Below are 24,353 nucleotides of genomic sequence, written 5' to 3'. Positions count from 1 at the left end.
GTTTATAAGAACATAAGAAATAGGAACAGCAGTCGGCCATATGGTCCCTCGAGTCTGCTCCTCCATTTTATACGATTATGGCTGATCCGATCATGGACTCAGCTCCACTTCCCTGCCCGCTCCCCATAACCCTTATTTCCTTATCGTTTAAGAAACTGTCTATCTCTGTCTTAAATTTATTCAATGTCCCGGCTTCCACAGTTCTCTGAAGCTGCTAATTCCACAGATTTACAACTCTCAGAGAAGAAATTCCTCATCGGTTTTAAATGGGTGACCCCTTATTCTGAGACTATGTCCCCTAGTTTTAGTTTCCCCCAAGAGTGGAAATATCCTCTCTGCATCCACCTTGTCGAGCCCCCTCATTATCTTATATGTTTCAATAAGATCACCTCTCATTCTTCTGAACTCCAATGTGTATAGGCCCAACCTACCCTCTCATTTCCAGAATCAACCTAGTGAACCTTCTCTGAACAGCCTCCAATACAAGTATATCCCTCCTTAAATATGGAGATCAAAACTGTACGCAGTACTCAGGTGTGGCCTCACCAATACCTTGTACAGTTGTAGCAGGACTTCTCTGCTTTTATACTCCGTCCTCCTTGTAATAAAGGCCAACATTCCATTTGCCTTCCTGATTACTTGCTGTGCCTGCATACTAACTTTTTGTTTTTCATGCACGAGTGTCCCACCTCTGTTCAAAGTCCTGATGCTCCACCCAAATTTGGGAAGTAGCCATCTTGGCAAGGGGAAAGGGAGGAGGACATCACAAACCTGATCTCATGTCCTACCAGTTCCAACACTGCAAGAGGCACCACAACAAGGAACATTACTGTCACGTGTTCTTCATACATATTTCTTGGCACTGCATTGATTCAGCACAAATCAAAATGTTGGCCAAAACAAACTCAAGCCATGAGAGACAGGCTAGGTATTCGAGAAGATACCGGGACAATACGAGACCGCACTGTTGGCTTTGAGACAATCACTTTAGTGAAATAAGTCCTGCAATGAAGTCACAGAAACCATTTCAAGGCCATTACTCACAAACTTCAAAGATCAACGAGCAAGTTAAGGATTTTTTTCTCTTGGTTTTATATTTAATTTCTTAACCCTCAACTGTTTCTCACCTCATGTCCAGAATGCGTGGATTCATCTTGGCCTGTAGTTCCACAAGTGACCAGAAGCACCATTCCCAGGGATATATGGATCTCCCTGCATATAGACTATCGTATATAGACTGTCGCTATGTATAGACTTAGTACAGTTACGTGGAGAGACTGGAGAAGCTGGGGTTGTTTTCCGTGAGCAGAGAAGGCCCAGAGGAGATTTGATTGAGGTGTTTAAAATCATGAGCGTATCACAGAGAAAATAATGAGAAACTGTTTCCAATGGCGGAAGGGTCGATAACCAGAGGGCACAGATTTCAGATGATTTGCAATAGAACCAGAGGTAACATAAGGAAAAACATTTTTACACAGCAAGTGGTTAGGATTTGGAACACACTGCCTGACAGAGCGGTGGATACAGGTACAATAGTGGCCTCCAAAGGGGAATTGGGAAAATACTTGGAGAAAAATATTGCAGGGCTATGGGGAAAGAGCGGAGGGAGTGAAACTAACTGGATTTTCTCTTCGAAAGAGCCAGCGCAGACTCGATGGGCCGAATGGCCTCCTTCTGAGCTGTAAGATTTTCATCATCATAGACGGTCCCTCATACCGAGACTGACTTGCTTCCACACCGAAAAGGGATGAGTTCACAGGTGTTTCAATGAAGGACCTAATATTCCAGGTCTCGAACTATAATTCTATAGACCACCCCTGCATATATACTGCACGATATATAGACTATTATGTACACATACACTATTGCATGCAGTGAGCCACTCACTGTTGAGCACTTTTCGTGTATGAATTTGATGGATTTTAATTCACTTTTTAAAATATAATGTAGAAATACTCTATGATTCTGTGAAGGATATGTGGATGGGCGAGATGGAGCAAGGTGGGAGGAGGCACCTGTGGAGCATAAACACCGGCACGGACCTGTGGCGCCACATGGCCGGTTTCTGTGCTAAAATAAAAAAGCAATTCTTCCTCCCAGGCCCGGTAAGGGCTCCAGGTTATGAATTAGCAATGGTCCAAAGGGACATCCAGATTTCTGATGGTTTTTTTTTTAAACTTCAGGAATCACACACAAGGGTATTAAGGGTTACAGAACCAAGGCGGGTCGATGGAGTTAGGATACAGATCAGCCACGATCTAAGTGAATGGCGGAAGAGCCGCGAGGGGCTGAATGGCCTCCTCCTGTTCCTGTGTTCCCAAGGTACTCCGTGAAGGTGGGTATATGGTACTGAAAGCTGGCCCACCTGAAACTGATCAGGGACACGGGGAAGGACCGACACAACATGGGCACCAACAAGGGGAGGAGGTGGCCTTTTGGGAACGGGGTCACTTGGAGTTCAATTGCTGCATCTTCGACCAGTTGCCAAGGCTCTTAACCCAAGCGGTTGCCCAGTGCCTGATGCCCCCACCTAGCTTCCGCACCGCCCCCTTCCAGCTGTGCCTTTACTGGCATTCCCACCACCAATTCCCCACCCCACCCCACCCCACAAGCTGCTGCTTCTCCCCCCCACCCCAACCCTAGATGTGCCTCTGCACTGTATAATGAAATCAGGCTGTTCACAACCTTGGTGTCATATTCGATCCTGAAATGAGCTTTCAACCACATAGCCGCAGTATAACCAAGACCACCTATTTCCACCTCTGTAACATCGCCCATCTCTTGCCTCAGCTCATCCGCTACTGAAGCCCTCATGCTTTTGTTACCTCGAGGCTTGACTATTCCAAAGCACTCCTGGCTGGCCTCCCACATTTCACTCTACGTAAACAAGAGATGACCCAAAACTCAGGGACCAAGTCCCGCTCACCCATCACCTCTGTGCTCGCCGACCTACATTGGCTTCTGGCCAAGCAACGCCGCGATCTCAAAATTCTCATCCTTATTTTCGAATCCCTCCATGGCTCTCACCCCTCCCTATCTCTGTAATCTCCTCCAGTCCCACAATCCTCCAGAGATGTCTGCGTTCCTCTAATTCTGCCCTCTTGCGCATCCCTGATTATAATCGCTCAACTATTGGTGGCCTTGCCTTCTGTTGCCTGGGCCCCAAGCTCTGGAACTCGCTGCTAAACCTCTCCGTCTCTCTTTCCTCCTTAAAGATGCTCTTTAAAACCAACCTCTTTGACCAAATTTGCCCTAATATCTCTTTGTGGCTTGGTGTCAAATTTTATGTCTCATAATATTCCTGTGAAGCAACTTGGGATGATTCACTACGTTAAAGGCGCTATATAAATACAAGTTGTTGTTTAAAAATAACTTTATTATCCTGTTTATAACTTTATTATCCGGGAGCTGCAAAACAACGTTACAGACAGCTCAAGGCTGAGGTCCAACAAAATACCTGGGATCTAAAGAACAGGTGGTAGATGGAGAAAGCACAGGAGATACAACAACTGGCCGACAGCCATGATATGCGAGGAGTCCAAACTCCCAAGGTCCCACCCCACTGCTGACCAAGAACGGGGAAACTCACCGAGGCAGTCAGGGCCCGCTGGAAGGAGCACTTCAAAGATCTCCTCAATCAAGACTCTGCCTTTGACTCAAGTGTTCTCAACTCCATTCCACAGCATGTGACCTGCCACCACCTCGGCAAAACCCCAACGTTGCACGAGGTAGAAAAAGCCATAAGACAGCTCAAGAACAACAAGGCTACGGGAGCAGATGGAATCCCTGCTAAGGCACTGAAGTATGGCGGAGAGGCACTGTTGGCGCGAATACATGACCTCATCTCTCTCATCTGGAGGGAGGAGAGCATGCCGGGAGATCTCAGAGATGCAGCGATCGTGACCATCTTTAAAAAGGGGACAAGTCCGACTACAGAGGAATCTCCCTGCTATCAGCCACTGGGAAAGTTGTTGCTAGAGCCCTCCTCAACTGCCTTCTCCCTGTGGTTGAGGAGCTCCTCCTGGAGTCACAGTATGGATTTCGTCCCCTACGGGGCACAACAGACATGATTTTTGCAGCGCGACAGCTGCAGGAAAAATGCAAGGAACAGTACCAGCCCTTATACTTGGCCTTCGACACTGTCAACCGCAAGGGTCTATGGAGCGTCGTCCTTTCAGATGCCCCCAAAAGTTCGGCACCATCCTCCGTCTACTCCACGACGACATGCAGGCAGTGATCCTTACCAACGATCTAATACAGGAATTACAGCCTCTGTCACAGGTGGGACAAACAGTGGTTGAAGGAAAGGGTGGGTGGGGAGTCTGGTTTGCCGCACGCTCCTTCCGATGCCTGTGCGTGGATTTTTTTAACATGTAGTGACCGTTGTACACCAACCACCACACGGGCTTGACAGAGCTAGGCCTTTATCCAGTGACAAGGTGTTGCCCAAAATTCACTGTCAGTGAACAGACAGTTTACTCGGGGGGGTATTTAGTCACTACAGTCGCAACAATTTGGTGGGACTTCGAGTATTGAAAGAAAGTCGTCGACAAACATTGTGTTTAAGCCAAATAAACTTTATTTCCCAAAGTAGAATTAAAGTACAAACATTGTATGAAATAGAACACAAGCCTCACTACTTGTGCTCGCATTACCCGTTAACAGAGGTGATCAATTTCAGCCACTGGTGTCCTGCTTTAAGCTCCTAGCTTAAGGTCCGGCTTCTCTCGAGGGTGGGTCCTAGGTTTTCGCTGCCTCGGTGGGGTTTCCCGTCCTGGTTTATACTATGTCCCCACCGACACCTGGGAGTCCCTGACCAAAGACTGCCCCAAATGGAGGAAGAGCATCCGGGAGGGCACTGAGCACCTCGAGTCTCGTCGCCGAGAGCATGCAGAAATCAAGCGCAGGCAGCGGAAGGAACGTGCAGCAAACCAGACTCCCCACCCACCCTTTCCTTCAATCACTGCCTGTCCCACCTGTGACAGACTGTAATTCCCGTACTGGACTGTTCAGTCACCTGAGAACTCACTTTTAGAGTGGAAGCAAGTCTTCCTCGATTCCGAGGGACTGCCTATAATGATGATGTACTATTCTATAATCTGTCCCATCTCTTTGATTACCCATTCGTCTGTGCCCTGGCGATGCGTTTATTCTAAACTTTATTTTCCATGATTAGTTTATAATTGTTACTGGCTATGCTAAGGAAGGATTGACTAAACTTTAGTTTCAATCGGCAAGTCATTTCTATGTTCAAGGCACCTTAACCTTACTCTCGGGTCTTCCCATCTTCTATTGCCATAGCCTGCCTATTTCTACACAGGGGTTAACCTTGATGACTGGAGACCTGCTCTGCTGCACAGACCTAGTGCGTAACATATCGCAGTGTGGGCTGGCCCGTGCTGCCCCTGGGCCCTCGGATCTTCTGGGCCCCGTACCCTCATTTGCCGCACCTCCACTACGTTTAATGTCCTTTTCTTTTCAGATGTTGCCTTACTGACTGTATATTGCCAGTGATTATTTAAGATGGGGAACAAGGTGTTGGAAAAGAATATTACAAATGGGCAAGACATTTATAAAATAGAAGTTTATTGCAGTTGTATTAAGTGACCCCCGTGGGTCCATTAGCATTCGCATTTGCTTGTGAAAGAAAGGGAGATGTTGATATTAAAAGGTGACACAATGGCTTTAGCCAGAGATCGATCTCCCCTCCCAATCGCAGACACGTCACGGGTAAAAAGCTAATTATTTTTAATTAGGGCAAAGAAACCCCACTCTTTGTAAACCCTTTCTCAGATCTCAGACAAAACTGACCATTGTGGTTACTGACAGAACTGGTGTTTAGACAACAGCTTCCGTCATGTTGTCATGTCAGAAGGTCGTGGGTTCGAGGTCCGCTCCAGGGACTTGAACCCACAATCTAGACTGACACTCCCAATGCAATACTGAGGGAGCATTGCACTGTCGGAGGTGCCGTCTTTCGGATGAGACGTTGAACCGAGGCCTGTCTGCTCTCTCAAGTGGACGTAAAAGATCCCATGGCCACTAGTCGAAGAAGAGCAGAGGAGAAGTTACCCCGGTGTCCTGGGGCCAATATTTAATCACTCAATCAACATCACTAACAACAGATTATCTGGTCATTTGTCGTAGTGCTGTTTGTGGGATCTTGCTGTGCGCGGAATTGGCTGCCACGTTTCCTGCAACAGTGACTACACTTCAAAAGTACTTCATTGGCTGCAAAGCGCTTTTGGGGCGACCTGAGGTTGTAACAGGCGCCGTAGAAATGCAAGTTCCTTTGTTCTTCCTTTAGCTCGCTATCCATATTTCTGCCTCAGTGAAGCAAATTTAAATAGGTGCGACATAGACACAAGCTGATACTGTTTAAACAAATCTGACTGAGAAAGTGACGTCTCTACATTTCAGTATCCACATCGGACGGGACTTCCGAGGTAGATCTGGAGCGGACAGTCAGTCCTGATTATGCGCGGTACTATCACAAGTCTGGCACAGTCACTCTTCATCAGCATCATAGTCGGTCCTTCGAACGAGGATGACTTGCGTCCACACCAAAAGGGATGAGTTCATAGATGTTTTAATGAAGGACTCGATATTCCAGTCCTGAACTCCAGGGGTGGAAGATACCTGTGCTTGGATTTTTTTTAACGTGTGGTGGCCGTTGCACACCAGCCACCACACGGACTTGACAGGGCTCGGCCTTTATCCAGTGGCAAGGGTAAACCAGGATGACTGAAGACCAGCTCTGCTGCACAGACCTAGTGCGCACACATATCGCAGTGTGGGCTGGGCCCGTGCTGCCCCTGGGCCCTCCCCTCTTCTGGGCATATTTATACATATGCACGCACACTATCATATATATATATATATATATATACACACACACACATTCTGATATATATATATATATCTACATCACACACAGATATAGACACACATAATATAGAATACATATACATATAAAAAGTTGTTTATTTAAATTAATTCATCAGTTAATAAACTATTTCCAGAAGTAGAAGGCACCAGGGGAAACATTTTCAATTTGACACCTGGCTGTTGCAGGTCGATTACGCCCTTATCGAAACCATCCAATTTTCATCAACATTAAATTGAATAGAATTGAAAATCAGGCAGTTTCTAGAACAGGCAAACCATGGCCCAGAAAGAAGCCAATCATATTCTTTACCCTGATGACACACGCGCGCACATACACACCAAAATGACGAGCATCCACTTTATAGACCTGGACTGGGTTGTAATATGGACTGCACTGCGTTTGTGTCATTTGTATAAAGCACAGCTTTAAACTGCAGGGCTTCTGTATAACCCAAGGATTGTGCACAGGATTATCAGCAGCAAGGTTCCTCAGACCACTTGTCCTACAAACCTTTATCCAAACTTTTTTTTTTAAGTGTTTATTAATATTAATTCATCAAACACTATTTCCAGAAGAGTCGAAGAGGAGAAACCAGGGGATACATTTTGAATTTGCCCGCCGGGTATTACAGGTCGATTACGCTCTTATCGAAAGAGCCTGATTTCCATCAACACTAAAATTAATAGAATTAAAAATTGGGCAGTTTCTCGAACGGGCAAACATTCCTCAACATCTATTTTTGCACCCAAGGGCAAGTTGAAAATCTACTGCATAATCCCCAGTCGACTCTTGTAGCACCATTCCAGTCACATCCCTCCACAGAGGGGTGGGAGCAAGCCATCCTTATTCTGAATGACTTTCCGAGAGCTGGAGATAGGTTATTTCCCTCGGCAGTCTGCCAAGCAAAATAGCAATGTTTCACCAGTGAATGGATATCGACATTGGAGCACATTTAAAGTTACTAAACTTCAAAGATGTTGGTCCAAACATTTTTGGGAATACCCATTCATCGACCAGATGTCTTTGGTGCTCAAATGTTTCAGCAGTGTAAATAGGATTGATTATCAAGTCAAGAGGACTGGTTTGCAAATGAGACAGAGAGGGCTTTTTAAATCTTGTCTTGTACAGACACTTCTTTCTCTCTCTCTAGGATTACTCCCTTGGTCTAGACAGTGTAGAAGATAGCAATTATTCTGCTCACAGTCCAAATCTACCCCAGCAAGTGCATCACAACATTTGACAGAGCATTATTCACGATTCATGGATGATACTTAGAAACATAGAAAATAGGTAACGACAACATGTATTTATGTGGCGCCTTCAACATAGCAAAACATCCCCAAGGTGCTTCACAAGAGTTCTGTCAATCAGCATTTGACACTGAGCCACGGAAGGCACTCTCTGGACATATGACCCAAAGCTTGGTCAAAGAATTTTAAGGCGCATCTTAAAGGAAGAGAGGTGGAGATGCGGAGAGGTTCAGGGAGGGAATTCTAAAGCTTGGGGACTAAGCAACTGAAGGCTCGGCCGCCGATGGTGGAGCGATGAAAATTGGGGATACGTGGTTGTAGGGCTGAAGGAGGTTACAGAGATAGGGAGAGGGCGAGGCCATGGAGGGATTTGTACAAATTCCAATAAACGCAAGAGGCATCTTCACATTTCTTATCAAGGTCTTCCGAAATGTCAAGTGCCACTGCTCAATTTCGGTAATTAAATAATGAGTTTAAATGTTTGACCACAACAGCAGTCAACAACAAAGCAACAGTATCTTTAACAGAGTGAAACGTCCCAAGGCGCTTAACAGGGATATTATAAAGACAAAAAAATCTGACACCAAGCCACACACCGGGAAATTAGGGCAGGCGACCAAAAGCTTTGTCAAAGAGGTAGGTTTTAAGGAGTGTGTTAAAAGAGGAGAGAGGCACGGAGTGGTTCAGGGGAGTGAGTTCCAGAGTTTGGGGCCCAGGCAACAGAAGGCACGTCTGTAAATTTCCATTTCTGGACTGGAATCCCTTCTAATGAACAAGCACGATATTGGCTGCTTACATTAGGTTCAAGCACTTTCCAAGTATCGCTGGCGTCTCTTTGATCATACATAGCTCAAATCACCACCCTGTTCCCTTCTGAAGAGAAGGGATATTGAGGTAGGGCTCGGGCTGGAATGCAGATTTCATGTTGCACCAGGCCTTTGAGTCATCCAGTTTAAAGCTGGCAATGGACCTCAACTGAAGTTGACGACAGCTCCGTTTCATAATGGTAAACATCATGGCAATCGGCTTCCTTATCTTCTATTTTCAGCACAGTCGGAGTTAGCAATTTTCTATTCTTATTTTTCCTTATTTTAAATTAATTTCATGCCAACAAAAATGACTTGGATGCAGACCAAGGAGTTAAACATTTGAAACTGGTGGTTTACATCAAGCACTGCTCGGGTACTCAGGATTAAATCAGGCATCATCTCCTGCTGGCAGTGAACTGACTGTGTGGGAATAAGACTAAGACCGCTTATTTCCACCTCCTAACATCGCCTGTCTCCTGGCTAGCCTCCCACATAAACTGGAGGTGATCCAAAACTTGGCTGCCTCATGTCCTAACTCGCCCCAAGTCCCGCTCACCCATCACCCCCTGTGCTCACTGCCTGTGTCCTAACTCGCACCAAGTCCCGCTCACCCATCACCCCGTGCTCGTTGCCACGTGTCCTAACTCGCAACAAGTCCCGCTCACCCATCACCCCCTGAGCTCGCTGAGCTACATTGGCTCCCGGTTAAGCAACGCTTCAATTTCAAAATCCCCACACACACCCCCCCTCCCCTCCCCACCCACCCCATCCTCCCCCCCCCCCAACACCACATCCCCTCCCCTCCCCCACCTCCCCTTCCCCCCCCCACCAACCACCACACCCCCTCATCTACCCACCACCACACACCCCCTCCCCCCCCACCACCACACCCCCCCCCCCATCACCACACCCCCTCACCACCACCACCACACACCCCCCCACATCCCCTCCCCCCCACACCCCCCCCACACCCCCTCCCCCCCCACCCACCCACCACCACACACCCCCCCCACATAGCACCACACCCCCCCCCACCACCACACCCCCCCCACCCACCACCATACCCCCTCCACCACGTCCTTTGAAGATGACACCAAAATAGGAGGCACAGTAAATAATTCAGAGGGTCAAATAAAACTGCAAAAAGATATTGATAACATGGCCAAAAAGTGCCAGATGAAATTTTGTTTTTAAACAGTCGTTCCTGGAATGTGGGCATCGCTGGCAAGGCCGGCATTTATGACCCATCCTTAACTGCCCCTTGAGAAGGTGGTGGTGAGCCACCTTCTTGAACCGCTGCAGTCCATGTGGTGAAGGTGCTCCCACAGTGCTGTCAGGGAGGGAGTTCCAGGATTTTGACCCAGCGACGATGAAGGAATGGCCGATATATTTCCAAATCAGGATGGTGTGTGACTTGGAGGAGAACGTGGAGGTGGTGGTGTTCCCATGTGCCTGCTGCCCTTGTCCTTCTAAGTGGTAGAGGTCGCGGGTTTAGGAGGTGCTGCCGAAAAACTAGAACCAGGGCTCACAGTCTCAGGATAAGGGGTCGGCCATTTAGGACTGAGAGGAGGAGAAAGTTCTTCACTCAGAGGGTGGTAAATCTTCGGAATTCTCTACCCCAGAGGGTTGTGGAGTATATTCATGGCTGAGATCGATAGATATTTGGACACCAAGGGAATCAAGGGATATGGGAATAGTGCAGGAAAGTGGAGTTGAGGTCGAAGATCAGCCATGATCTTATTGAATGGTGGAGCAGGCTCGAGGGGCTGAATGGTCGACTCCTGCTCCTATTTCTTTTGTTCTTCTGAGGAAATACAACTGAACAAAGACTTGGAAAAACTGAGGCTGCTTTCATGAGAACAGAGGCCACTCCGGGGCGATGTGTTCCATCCCTTAAAGGACACAATAGGTAAAAACTGACTGTTTCTGATGATTGAGAGGTCTGGAACAAGGGGACAGAGATACAAGACTAACTGCCACAAACATAGGACAGAAAGCAGCCAAAACAATTTTGTTTTCTTTACAGAGAGCTACGCAGGCTGTGGATTGCACTACTGGAGTTGGTGACTGAAGCAGAGTCCATGTCTACATTTAACAATAGGTTGAAAGTGGGGGTGACGGGACATGAGATCAGGGTGGGCACATGGATTTTAGATTTATATTGCAAACACACCTTTATACAAGCGTGCCTGTGCGGATTTGACACGAGGTTAAGGAGATCGCAATCAGCCTCATCATAGGTTTACATAGCACAGAAACAGGCCATTCGGCCCAACCAGTCCATGCGCCAGCGTTTATGCTCCATTCGAGCATCTTCCCTTCTTTCCTCATCTAAATTATCCGCATAACCCTCTTGGAAGATCCCTGATTATAATCGCTCAACCATTAGTGGTTGTGCCTTTAGCTGCCTGTGCCCCAAGCTCTGGAACTCCCTCCCTAAACCTCTCCGCCTCTCTACCTCTTTTTCCTCCTTCAAGACGGCTCCTTAAAACCTATTTGACCAAGCTTCTGGTCATCTGCCATAATTTCTTCTTATGTGGCTCAATGTCAAATGTATTTGTTTTGTATTAAAACACTCCTGTGAAGCGCCTTGGGACATTTTACAACATTAAAGGCGTTATATAAATGCAAATTGTTGTTGTTGTTGTTATTCCCTTCTCCCTCATGTGTTGTCCAGCCTCCCCACTATTCGCTTCAACCTCGCCCTGTGGTACCGAGTTCCACATTCTCACCACTCTCTGGGTAAAGAAGTTTCTTCTGAATTCCCTATTGGATTTCTTGGTGAATATCTTATATTGATGGCCTCTCGTTATGCTCTTTCCCACAAGTGGAAACATTCTCTCTCTATCCACTCTATATCCATCACGGAATAAAATGTAGGGGCCCCAAATGTAACTCTGACATGGGGCCCACACAACGTAAACTGCACCCCTGCTAATTAGGACAACATTCCATGTTGCAATTTTTATGTAATTCTATGTAATTAGGCAGCCTCTAAACTGGAACCAATCTGGAGTTAGACATATAAAGAAAACTTGAATTTATAAAGTGTCTATCACGACCACTGGACATCTCAAAGCGCTTCACAGGCTTTGGAGTGTAGTCACTGTTGTAATGTGGGAAACGCGGCAATGTGATAATGACCAGAATTTTTTGTTATGTTGAATGAGGGATAAATATTGGCCCACGACACCGGGGAGAACTCCCCTGCTCATCTTCGAAATAGTGCCATGGGATCTTTTACGTCCACTTGAAATATCAGAAGGGGTCTCGGTTTTACGTCTCGTCTGAATGACGGCACCCGACAGTGTAGCGCTCCCTCAGTACTGCCTCTCCGACAGTGCGGCGTTCCTTCAGTACTGCCCCTCCGACAGTGCGGCGCTCCCTCAGTACTGCCCCTCCGACAGCGCGGCGCTCCCTCAGTACTGCCCCTCCGACAGCGCAGTTCTCCCTCAGTACTGTCCCTCCGACAGTGTGGTGCTCCCTCAGTATTGCCCCTCCGACAGTGCAGCGCTCCCTCAGTACTGCCGCTCCGACAGTGCAGCGCTCCCTCAGTACTGCCGCTCCGACAGTGCAGTTCTCCTTCAGTACTGCCCCTCCGACAGTGCGGCGCTCCCTCAGTACTGCCCCTCCGACAGTGCAGCGCTCCCTCAGTACTGCCGCTCCGACAGTGCAATGCTCCCTCAGTACCTCCGCTCCGACAGTGCAGCGCTCCCTTAGTACTGCCCCTCCGACATATGCAGCGCTCCCTCAGTACTGCCCCTCCGCAAGTGCAGCGCTCCCTCAGTACTGCCCCTCCGCAAGTGCAGTGCTCCCGCAGTACTGCCTCTCCGACAGTGCAGCGCTCCCGCAGTACTGCCTCTCCGACAGTGCAGCGCTCCCTCAGCACCGCCCTTGACAGTGCAGCATTCCCTCAGCACTGCCCCTGACAGTGCAGCACTCCCTCAGTACCGTCCCTCCAACAGTGCAGCACTCCCTCAGCACTGAGTCAGCCTAGATTTGTGCTCAAATCTCTGGAGTGGTGCTTGAAATCCACAACCTTCTGACTCAGAGGCGAAGCCGCTGCCCATTGAGACACAGCTGACACCATTTGCACTACCCAGGAATTCAGCATAGTGGTGACAGCACCAGTCGGCTGTGGTGATGCAATAAATCAATCACAGGTTCTACAAAATTAGAAGGCAAAACAGACCAGAGGGACTAAAGCACCTACTATCGCAGCTACAGTGCCTTTTAGCTGCTGCTTTCCGACAGCAGACTGCTTCAGAAACTAATTCTGTCTGAACACAAGCTGTATTCAGCAGGGTGCAGAGAATAGCCATCTCTTTGCTCTTGGCCGCCCGATACAATTCAACGCCAGAGAGATCAGTTGACTTGCTGGGAGACGGCCTAATGCCTGCCAGAAACCACCCTGTCAAAACATCAAAAGAAGCGCAGCTTGGCTGTCAGCCCTCGACAAAATCACGGCTGGAGCGACATCAGGAAACCTGCTTCATCCACGGTTCCTTATTCTTGCTGCGGACTCAGGTTGCTGCAGCTACACCAATCCAAGCATACTGCACACCATTGTCAATAAACACACACGCATACGCACTATGTGTATATATACACACACACACACCATATACATATATAGACATATGCACACACCATATACACACACCATATACACATATGCGCACACCATATACACATATATACATATGCACACACTATATACACATCAGTCATCATAGGCGATCCCTCGAACGAGGATGACTTGCGTTCACACCAAAAGGGATGAGTTCATAGATGTATCAATGAAGGACCCAACATTCCAGTCCTGAACTCCAGGGGTGGAAGATGCCTGTTCGTGGATTTTTTTTAACATGTGGTGACCATTGCACATTAGCCACCACACGGGCTTGACAGAGCTAGGCCTTTATCCAGTGGCAAGGATAAACCAGGACGACTGCAGACCTACTCTGCTGCATGGACCTAGTGCGCACACATATCGCAGTGTGGGCTGGCCCATGCTGCCCTTGGGCCCTCGCCTCTTCTGGGCATATATATACATATGCACACACACTATCATATATATATATATGAAACACTATATATATATATCCACATCACACACAGATATATACACAAAATATAGAATACATATACATATAAAAAGTTGTTTATTTAAATTAATTCATCAGTTAATAAACTATTTCCAGAAGTAGAAGGCACCAGGGGAAACATTTTCAATTTGACACCTGGCTGTTGCAGGTCGATTACGCCCTTATCGAAACCGTCCAATTTTCATCAACATTAAATTGAATAGAATTGAAAATCAGGCAGTTTCTAGAACAGGCAAACCATGGCCCAGAAAGAAGCCAATCACATTCTTTACCCTGATGACACACGCGCAGGCGCGCAGGCGCGCACACACCAAAATGATGAGTATCCACTTTATAGACCTGGACTGGGTTGTAATATGGACTGCACTGCGCTCGTGTCATTTGTATAAAGCACAGCTTTAAACTGCAGGGCTGCTGTATAACCCAAGGATTGTGCACAGGATTATCAGCAGCAAGGTTCCTCAGACCACTTGTCCTACAAACCTTTATCCAAACAATTTTTTTTTAAGTGTTTATTAATATTACTTCATCAAACACTATTTCCAGAAGAGTCGAAGAGGAGATACATTTTGAATTTGCCCGCCGGGCATTACAGGGCGATTACGCTCTTATCGAAAGCGCCTGATTTTCATCAACACTAAAATTAATAGAATTGAAAATTGGGCAGTTTCTCAAACGGGCAAACATTCCTCAACATCTATTTTTGCACCCAAGGGTAAGTTGAAAATCTACTCCACCTCTTGAGTTTTAGTAGATTGTCTCTTGGATGGAAGCCAATCACATTCTTCGCCCGTTTGGCTTTCTTCCCAACCAGATACATTCGCACACACACTGAAAAAAAGACCAGCAACTGCCTCGAAAACCTGGCCTGGCTGTAGCAGGGATATCAATGGGCTCTTGTCATTAGTATATATATATATACACAGCTTTAAGCTGCAAGGGATGCAATACATCTCTCACAATTTGTACAAACCTAACACAACAAACAGATCACAATGATCTTGTCTCTCTCAACCCCTCTAACAGATGTGATACAATGCTTTGAAGCCTTTCTCCAGATAAGGAACATTGCTGGGTGGGAGGGATTACAAAATATTTCAGTGGGCAAGACATCTCTTGTTATCAAAAGAACCAGGATAGTTTGAGAAACCAATAATAAAGTTGTCAGTGCTTTTTTTTTTATGCTGGTATGTTCCTGTTCCAACTGCTACAATTTATGAAATACACATTTCGCAGCTGGCTGCGAATTCAAAGACTATTCTGACCCACAACCTTTTCTTTTTGATACATAGACAGATGGGAGGATGGCGAGAAATGGGGGTGGGGGGGGGGGGTGATCACCGGGTGTGGGGGGGGGTGGGAGTGGGGCAGGGGTTATCGCCATGTGTGTGGGGAGGGGGGAGGGGCGATCGCCGGGTGTGGGGGGGGGGCAGGGGTTATCGGCATGTGTGTGGGGAGGGGCGATCGCCGGGTGTGGGGAAGGGGGTAGGGGGAGGGGGCGATCGGCAGGTTTGGGAGGGGGGAGGGGCGATCGCCGGGTGTGGGGAGGGGGCGATCGGCAGGTTTGGGAGGGGGGAGGGGCGATCGCCGGTGTGGGGAGGGGCGATCGGCGGGTAGGGGGAGGGGGAGGGGCGATCGGCGGGTGTGGGGAGGGGGAGGGGCGATCGCCGGGTGTGGGGAGGGGGAGGTAGGGGATGGGCGATTGCCGGGTGTGGGGAGGGGGAGATGGGCGATCGCCGGGTGTGGGGGGTGGAAGGTGGGGGATGGGCAATCGGCGGGTGTGGGGAGGGGCGATCACTGGGTGTGGGGAGGGGGAGGAGCGATCGCTGGGTGTGTGGGGGGGGAGGGGCGATCGCTGGGTGTGTGGAGGGGGAGGGGCAATCGCTGGGTGTGGGGAGGGGGAGGAGCGATCACTGGGTGTGGGGAGGGGGAGGGGCGATCGCTGGGTGTGGGGGGGGTGGAAGGTTTGGGAGGGGCGATCGCTGGGTGTGGGGGGGTGGAAGGTGGAGTAGGGGCGGTCGCTGGGTGTTGGGGGGTGGAAGGTTTGGGAGGGGCGATTGCCGGGTGTGGAGAGGGGGAGGGGCGATCGCTGGGTGTGGGGGGGTGGAAGGTGGAGTAGGGGCGGTCGCTGGGTGTTGCGGGGTGGAAGGTTTGGGAGGGGCGATCGCCGGGTGTGGGGAGGGGCGATCGCTGGGTGTGGGGAGGGGGAGTGCTGGACTGTCGGAGGTGCCGACGTTAAACCGAGGCCCTGTCTGCTCTCTCAGGTGGACCTAAAAGATCCCACGGCACTATTTCGAAGAGCAGGGGAGTTATCCCCGGCATCCTGGCCAATATTTATCCCTCAATCTACGTAACAAAAACAGATTATCTGGTCATTATCACATTACTCTTTGTGGGAGCTTGCAGTGCGCAAATTGGCTGCCGTGTTTCCCACATTACAACAGTGACTACACTCCAAAAGTACTTCATTGGCTGTAAAGCGCTTTGGGACGTCCGGTGGTTGTTGTTGTGTATGCATGCCTGTTTACTGTGTGATGTCTGTAACACTGTTATGCCACATTGAATGTACCCTTATACTGTACACACCCTACCGGTACACCAGAGGGTGCTGCTGCTGGAGATCTAGGGGTTGCCTGCACATGGCAGGTAACCCAGTATAAAAGGGAACTCACAGCTTATTGTCATCTCTCAGGAGCTGAAAATAAAGGACTACAGGTCTGCACAGTTTAAGTATCATACACTGCCTCGTGGAGTCATTACTAAAGGTGCCTACATACACTACAGTCGTGAAAGGGGCTATATAAATGCAAGACTTTTTGTTTTCTTTTTGTGTATTTAACATAGTAAAACTTCTTAAGGTGCTTCCCAGGAGGGTTAAACAAAATTTGGCACTGAGCAAATAGATCACCCCAAAATTCTTCGAAAATTCTAGGGAATTCAAGCCGTTTATGCAACCACTCCAAAAGATGGGAACCAACTCAAATTATTTTTTAAATGATAGGCTTGAATGTGTGAAATGATGAATGAATTTATGTATCTTAAATACAATATAATTGTTTATCTCTTTGGCTGTAAAGGATCGTGTGACAATATAAACTGGCACACTGTTTCAGTTTGGTTTCAAGGCATGTAGCGAGGATACAATGAAAATAAACCATGAGATATAACTAATATCCCACCAGAGCATTGGTATCCTAGGGAAATAATATCGACCCTTAATCTTCAATCTTTCAATTTTAAAGGCTAGTAATGCGAACAGGCAAACTGAGGGCTGGCTCCAGGAGTCGTCACGATCAAATTCTTCTCCCTCCCCCACACCAAGTTATCTGCGTGCAGTGGGAAGAGAAATGTTTATAACTTAGTGTCAGAAAGACACAGCATCCGAGAGAGCTGATGAAAACCCGAAATATTAACCTGCAACCAATCTCATTCTGATACTGACCGGCAGGTTGAGTGTATTTACAGCTCTCTCTCTCGCTCTCTCCGATGCTGTGTCTTTCTGACACTTGTTATAAACATTTCTCTGTGTTTTTAATCCAGAATTATTTAAAACAGTAGTTCACAAACTTTAGTATGTCGGGAATGAACCCCCCCCCCCAAAAGAAATATTGACAGGAGACCCCGCCCCCCGAAATTCTATGCCAGAAAGTCAACAAATGCAAACCTGAAATGCTTGTAACATTCCTCTGGCGACCCCCCAACACAAAAAAGTCCCGTTTGAAAGCCAACGATTTAAAAAGTGCCAGAACAACTTAAAGCAGAACCTCTCCCAGTGCAGGTCCTTGACTCTTCAATTGTATAAAACGCATCAAATTATCTAACTCCGCGCAAAACCAGGTGAGCCTTGATAAGACTGTTTTTTTTAAAAGCAGGGATTTCAAGAATGGCTTGGTGGAGGGGGATTAGACATTGGAAGCCCACAGACAGAACAATTCTAACTGATCCTTCCAAAGGACAAAGGCTTCGAGCCTTCCTCGTTCCGTCTGCAGTCAACGACTCGAAAGTCCAACCACGTTGGAACACCGCTCGAATACAATGAGAAAATTGGAGAAAGTTTCTTTAAGCGTCGGAGGCGGCGAGTTCATCTCTGTTAATGTACTAAACTCTCATCATTAAACACAAGTCCGGCCCCAAAAAAGCATGGGTCCAAATGCAATAAAGAAAGACAATTACTCAGACAAAGCAGTTCCCAAGAGAATTATACAGCTGCCATAAGTTACTATGGTTACCGCTACAATGTAGTCACCTCCTGTAAACAGATTTGTTTTCAAAATCAAAACAAGCTTACAAAGTTAACGTTGAAACGTTGAAACCTGCGTCGGAAACACCCAAAAATCAGAGCAGATAACACTGATATCACACGATGGCAAATCCAGACCCTTGAGCAACTGGTTATCTCATTGTTTCAAGCAGGACAAACACTTCGGGGGAGCGGGACAGAGATGACAGGAACAAATACATTAAACAAACCAGCTTGGTGCTGAAAGTGAATTGATGATGAATATTTGCTGATGTCCTCCCGGAGAAACGCTATTAATCCCCGGCACACCGTTAGCACAAACACAGGCTGCCCTTGGGTTTGCGGGGGGGGGGGGGGGGGGGGTCTATAGAGGAGACCCTCAGGGTTCTTTTGTACAAATCATCTCGGCACCTCACACACAAAGAGAGATAAGGGGACAAAAAACACTCTGGAATAAAACATTAACACCCTTCACAAACAACCGCGGAGCTATTCCGGGAGGGTAACATTTAAACAAGGGAGAATAAATGGGGAGAGATTTAGGGAATAAGATATTGGGAGGATGAGGAGGGAAGTGAAGGTGATGGTGAGGGGGGGGTGGGTGATGTGAGAGGGGATGTCGGTGAGGGGGGGGGGGGTGATGGTGAGAGGGGATGTCGGTGAGGGGGGGGAGGGGATGTCGGTGAGGGGGGGGTGATGGTGAGAGGGGATGTCGGTGGGGGGGGGTGATGGTGAGAGGGGGGGGAGGGAGATGTCAGTGAGGGGAGGGGGAGATGTCAGTGAGGGGGGGGGAGATGTCGGTGAGGGGGGGGGAGATGTCGGTGAGGGGGGGGCAGATGTCGGTGAGGGGGGGAGATGTCGGGGGGGGGGAGATGTCGGTGAGGGGGGGGGGAGATGTCGGTGGGGGGGGGGGGAGATGTCGGTGGGGGGGGGGGGAGATGTCGGTGGGGGGGGGGGAGATGTCGGTGAAGGGGGGGAGATGTCGGTGAGGGGGGGGGGGGGGAGAGATGTCGGTGAGGGGGGGGAGATGTCGGTGAGGGGGGGGGGAGATGTAGGTGAGGGGGGGGGAGATGTAGGTGAGGGGGGGGAGATGTCAGTGAGGGGGGGGATGTCAGTGAGGGGGGGGATGTCAGTGAGGGGGGGGAGATGTCGGTGAGGGGGGGGGGGAGATGTCAGTGAGGGGGGGGGATGTCAGTGAGGGGGGGGGATGTCAGTGAGGGGGGGGGATGTCAGTGAGGGGGGGGAGATGTCAGTGAGGGAGGGGGAGATGTCAGTGAGGGGGTGAGAGATGTCAGTGAGGGGGGGGAGATGTCAGTGAGGGGGGGGAGATGTCAGTGAGGGGGGGGAGATGTCAGTGAGGGGGGGGAGATGTCAGTGAGGGGGGGGAGATGTCAGTGAGGGGGGGAGATGTCAGTGAGGGGGGGAGATGTCAGTGAGGGGGGGGAGATGTCAGTGAGGAGGGGGGGAGATGTCGGTGAGGAGGGGGGGAGATGTCGGTGAGGAGGGGGGGAGATGTTGCAGATTGGGGTGGGATGGGGATGGAGTGAGTTGGGATCGGTTGGAATAGGTGGGATGAGGCAAGGTTGGGATGGGGTGAGGTGTGATTGGGCGAGGTTGGATGAGGAGGGATGGGATGAGGTGCGATGAGGAGGGATGGGTTGGGATAGAATGAGGTTGGATGAGGTGAGGTGGGATGAGGTGAGGAGGGATGAGATGAGGTGGGATGAGGTGAGGAGGGATGAGGTGAGGAGGGATGGGGTGAGGAGGGATGAGGTGAGGAGGGATGGGGTGAGGTGGGATGAGGTGAGGTGAGGAGGGATGGGATGAGGTGAGGAGGGATGGGATGAGGTGGGATGGGATGGGATGAGGTGAGGAGGGATGGGGTGAGGTGAGGAGGGATGGGGTGAGGTGAGGAGGGATGGGATGAGGGGAGGAGGTGAGGAGGGATGGGATGAGGTGAGGAGGGATGAGGTGAGGTGAGGAGGGATGGGATGAGGTGAGGAGGGATGGGATGAGGTGAGGAGGGATGGGATGAGGTGAGGAGGGATGGGATGAGGGGAGGAGGGATGGGATGAGGTGAGGTGAGGTGGGATGGGATGAGATGAGGAGGGATGGGATGAGGGGAGGAGGGATGGGATGAGGTGAGGAGGGATGAGGTGAGGTGAGGAGGGATGAGGTGAGGTGAGGAGGGATGAGGTGAGGAGGGATGGGATGAGGTGAGGAGGGATGGGATGAGGTGAGGTGGGATGGGATGAGGTGAGGAGGGATGGGATGAGGGGAGAAGGGATGGGATGAGGTGAGGTGGGATGGGATGAGGTGAGGAGGGATGGGATGAGGGGAGAAGGGATGGGATGAGGTGAGGAGGGATGGGATGAGGTGAGGTGGGATGGGATGAGGTGAGGAGGGATGGGATGAGGGGAGGAGGGATGGGATGAGGGGAGGAGGGATGGGATGGGATGAGGTGAGGTGAGGAGGGATGGGATGAGGTGAGGAGGGATGGGATGAGGTGAGGAGGGATGGGATGAGGGGAGGAGGGATGGGATGAGGGGAGGGATGGGATGAGGTGAGGAGGGATGGGATGAGGTGAGGAGGGATGAGGTGAGGTGAGGAGGGATGGGATGAGGTGAGGAGGGATGAGGTGAGGAGGGATGGGATGAGGTGAGGAGGGATGGGATGAGGTGAGGAGGGATGGGATGAGGTGAGGTGGGATGGGATGAGGTGAGGAGGGATGGGATGAGGGGAGGAGGGATGGGATGAGGTGAGGAGGGATGGGATGAGGTGAGGAGGGATGGGATGAGGTGAGGAGGGATGGGATGAGATGAGGAGGGATGGGATGAGGGGAGGAGGGATGGGATGAGGTGAGGTGAGGAGGGATGGGATGAGGTGAGGAGGGATGGGATGAGGTGAGGAGGGATGGGATGAGGTGGGATGAGGTGAGGGGAGGAGGGATGGGATGAGGTGAGGTGAGGTGGGATGAGGGGAGGAGGGATGAGGTGAGGTGAGGAGGGATGAGGTGAGGAGGGATGGGATGAGGGGAGGAGGGATGGGATGAGGTGAGGTGAGGTGGGATGAGGGGAGGAGGGATGGGATGAGGTGAGGAGGGATGGGATGAGGTGAGGAGGGATGGGATGAGGGGAGGAGGGATGGGATGAGGGGAGGAGGGATGGGATGAGGTGAGGAGGGATGGGATGAGGTGAGGAGGGATGGGATGAGGTGAGGTGAGGTGGGATGAGGTGGGATGAGGTGAGGGGAGGGGAGGGCCCGGGCCGGCGCGCGCTGACACTTTAGTCCCCTCTGAGGGTCTCACCTTTCTGGGCGGAGAACGCCGCGTACCAGGACACGGAGAGCACCCCGCACAACACCACGGCCGTCACAACAGTGCCATTGCGGAGCCTCATTTCACCGGGCAGACATGGTGAGTGAGTGTGGGCTGGTTGTGGTCCGGAGCGCGCTCTGCCCGCGGTCCCGCCGCTCCCGCGCCGCCTCCTTGCACTATTTGGCCGACACACGCCGCGGACCCTGCCGGCCGCAGGAGGCGGCGAGGCGGCGTGCGCGGTGACGCAATGCGTCGGCCCGTCACCCAGCGGAGGGAGATCCGGGGCAGGGCCGGACTATTTTCTCTGGTCGGGGTGTGATTGATTTTGTGGTTCTCCGCTCGCTCGGTCGGTTCACATTTTTATTATTAAAGGGGCGCATGCGCGCTCGTTCCCCCTCACCCCACCCTGAGGTGTCTGGCCAAGATGCATAAAAACAAATTGCTGGATTAAAAAAAAATGAATTAAAAAGAGTATGCATCGTGATAGGCAACTTGCCCCCCACCCCACCCCACCCCAAAATCAGCCATGGACAACCAAAGAGCGAAGGGGCCAGCATAAAACTAAAGCAAAGGGCATACAGAATTGCCAAAAGTTGTCACATACAACAGCAAAGCATCACAAAACAGAGAGTAAGAAAGAAAGACTTGCATTTTTATAGCGCCTTTCACAACCACCGGACGTCCCAAAGCCACTGAAGTACTTTTGGAGTGTAGTCACTGTTGTAATGTAGGAAACATAGCAGCCAATTTGCGCACAGCAAGCTCCCACAAACAGCAATGTAACAACGTCCAGAAAATTTGTTTCGTTATGTTGATTGAGGGACACATATTGGCTCAGGACATCAGGGATAACTCCCCTGTTCTTCTTCAGAATAGTGCCGTGGGATCTTTTATGTCCACCTGAGAGAGCAGATGGGGCCTCGCTTTAACATCTCATCAGAAAGACGGCTCCTCTGACAGTGCAGCGCTCCCTCAGTATGCCCCTCTAACACTGCGGCAGTCTTCAGTACGGCCTCTCCAACAGTGCAGCACTTCCTCAGTACTGCCCCTCCGACAGTGCAGCGCTCCCTCAGTACTGCCCCTCCGACAGTGCAGCGTTCCCTCAGTACTGCCCTCCCACAGTGCAGCATTCCCTCAGTACTGCCCCTCCGACAGTGCAGCGTTCCCTCAGTACTGCCCTCCCACAGTGCAGCATTCCCTCAGTACTGCCCCTCCGACAGTGCAGCGTTCCCTCAGTACTGCCCCTCCGACAGTGCAGCGTTCCCTCAGTACTGCCCCTCCGACAGTGCAGCGTTCCCTCAGTACTGCCCTCCCACAGTGCAATGTTCCCTCAGTACTGCCCCTCCGATAGTGCAGCGTTCCCTCAGTACTGCCCCTCTGACAGTGCAACACTCCCTCAGCACTGCTGGTGTGGGACTTGAATCCACAACTCTCTGGGCTCAGTTTTCCCCAATGCCATTTTTTGGTGTATTTCAAGAGTTATGCCCATTTTGTGGGGCCCAGCGACACTAAAAAAAAAAAATTTCCCCGTTCTAATTTTTGAAATTGTCGCTGCGAAGCCTGTCCTTTAGCTTTGAGGGGTGGAGCCTAAGGTCTGCGCCAAAAAAACGTAGCCCCCACCCCCACCTTCTGCACATGTGCAAAAAAAAAAAAACATTTTCTACGTGACTGGTACGGGCGCGCATGCCCAGTACACCTCCCGGTCTGCATTCAGCCATTTTTAAAGAGCCAGTGGTGTGTGAGAACTTTTATTCTGAGTGGAAAAAATCAAAGCTGCAATATGCAACGCGGCTCAAGAACTAAGAATTTCCCACAGGACGAAGTGGAGGTCCTGGTTACTGTAATTGAGGCCAGATGGCACGAGCTGGACACTAGCAGAGGTCAAATAAAAGTTTCACGAATAGAAATGAAGAAACACTGGAACCAACTTTCACAAGATTCATCATCATCATCATAGGCAATCTCTTGGAATCGAGGAAGACTTGCTTCCACTCTTAAAATGAGTCCTTAGGTGGCTGAACAGTGCAATACGAGAATCACAGTCTCTGTCACAGGGTGGGACAGACAGTGGTTGAGGGAAGGGGAGGGTGGGACTGGTTTGCCACACGCTCCTTCCGCTGCCTGCGCTTGGTTTCTGCGTGCTCTCGGCGATGAGACTCGAGGTGCTCAGTGCCCTCCCGGATGCTCTTCCTCCACTTAGGGCGGTCTTTGGCCAGGGACTCCCAGGTGTCGGTGGGGATGTTGCACTTTATCAGGGAGGCTTTGAGGGTGTCCCTTGTAACGTTTCCTCTGCCCACCTTTGGCTCGTTTGCCGTGAAGGAGTTCCGAATAGAGCACTTGCTTTGGGAGTCTTGTGTCTGGCATGCAGACAATTTGGCCTGCCCAGCGGAGCTGATCTTCAATGCTGGGGATGTTGGCCTGGTCGAGGACGCTAACGTTGGTGCGTCTGTCCTCCCAGGGGTTTTTTAGGATCTTGCGGAGACATCATTGGTGGTATCTCTCCAGCAACTTGAGGTGTCTACTGTACATGGTCCATGTCTCTGAGCCAAATAGGAGGGGTGGGTATTTCTACAGCCCTGTAGACCATGAGCTTGGTGGCAGATTTGAGGCCCTGGTCTTCGAACACTCTTTTCCTCAGGTGGCCGAAGAAAAAAGATTCACCAATAGAAATGGAGAAACACTGGAACCAACTTGCAGAAGATTACTGTGCAATGGTGACCATCCCGAGGTCTGGAGGCCAG

At 50.1% G+C, this 24,353-nt stretch overlaps 1 protein-coding gene across 1 annotated transcript in view; it reads right to left on the bottom strand.

The window, feature by feature from the left end:
* The window catches only part of mgat4b (alpha-1,3-mannosyl-glycoprotein 4-beta-N-acetylglucosaminyltransferase B), a 406,613-nt gene extending 384,819 nt beyond the window's left edge, over positions 1-21,794 (bottom strand). Inside the window, exon 1 of the mRNA XM_070877144.1 lies at positions 21,604-21,794. Coding sequence (XP_070733245.1) covers positions 21,604-21,694 — 91 coding nt within the window. The 5' untranslated portion in view covers positions 21,695-21,794. The remainder of the gene's footprint in view (positions 1-21,603) is intronic.
* Positions 21,795-24,353: the final 2,559 nt, after the last annotated feature.

Source organism: Pristiophorus japonicus, chromosome 4 (genome assembly GCF_044704955.1).
Source record: "Pristiophorus japonicus isolate sPriJap1 chromosome 4, sPriJap1.hap1, whole genome shotgun sequence".
In the NCBI taxonomy this organism is placed as follows: domain Eukaryota; kingdom Metazoa; phylum Chordata; class Chondrichthyes; family Pristiophoridae; genus Pristiophorus; species Pristiophorus japonicus.
The sequence above is the reverse complement of the archived record's forward strand: the minus strand, read 5'-3'. Positions and strand labels throughout refer to the sequence as shown.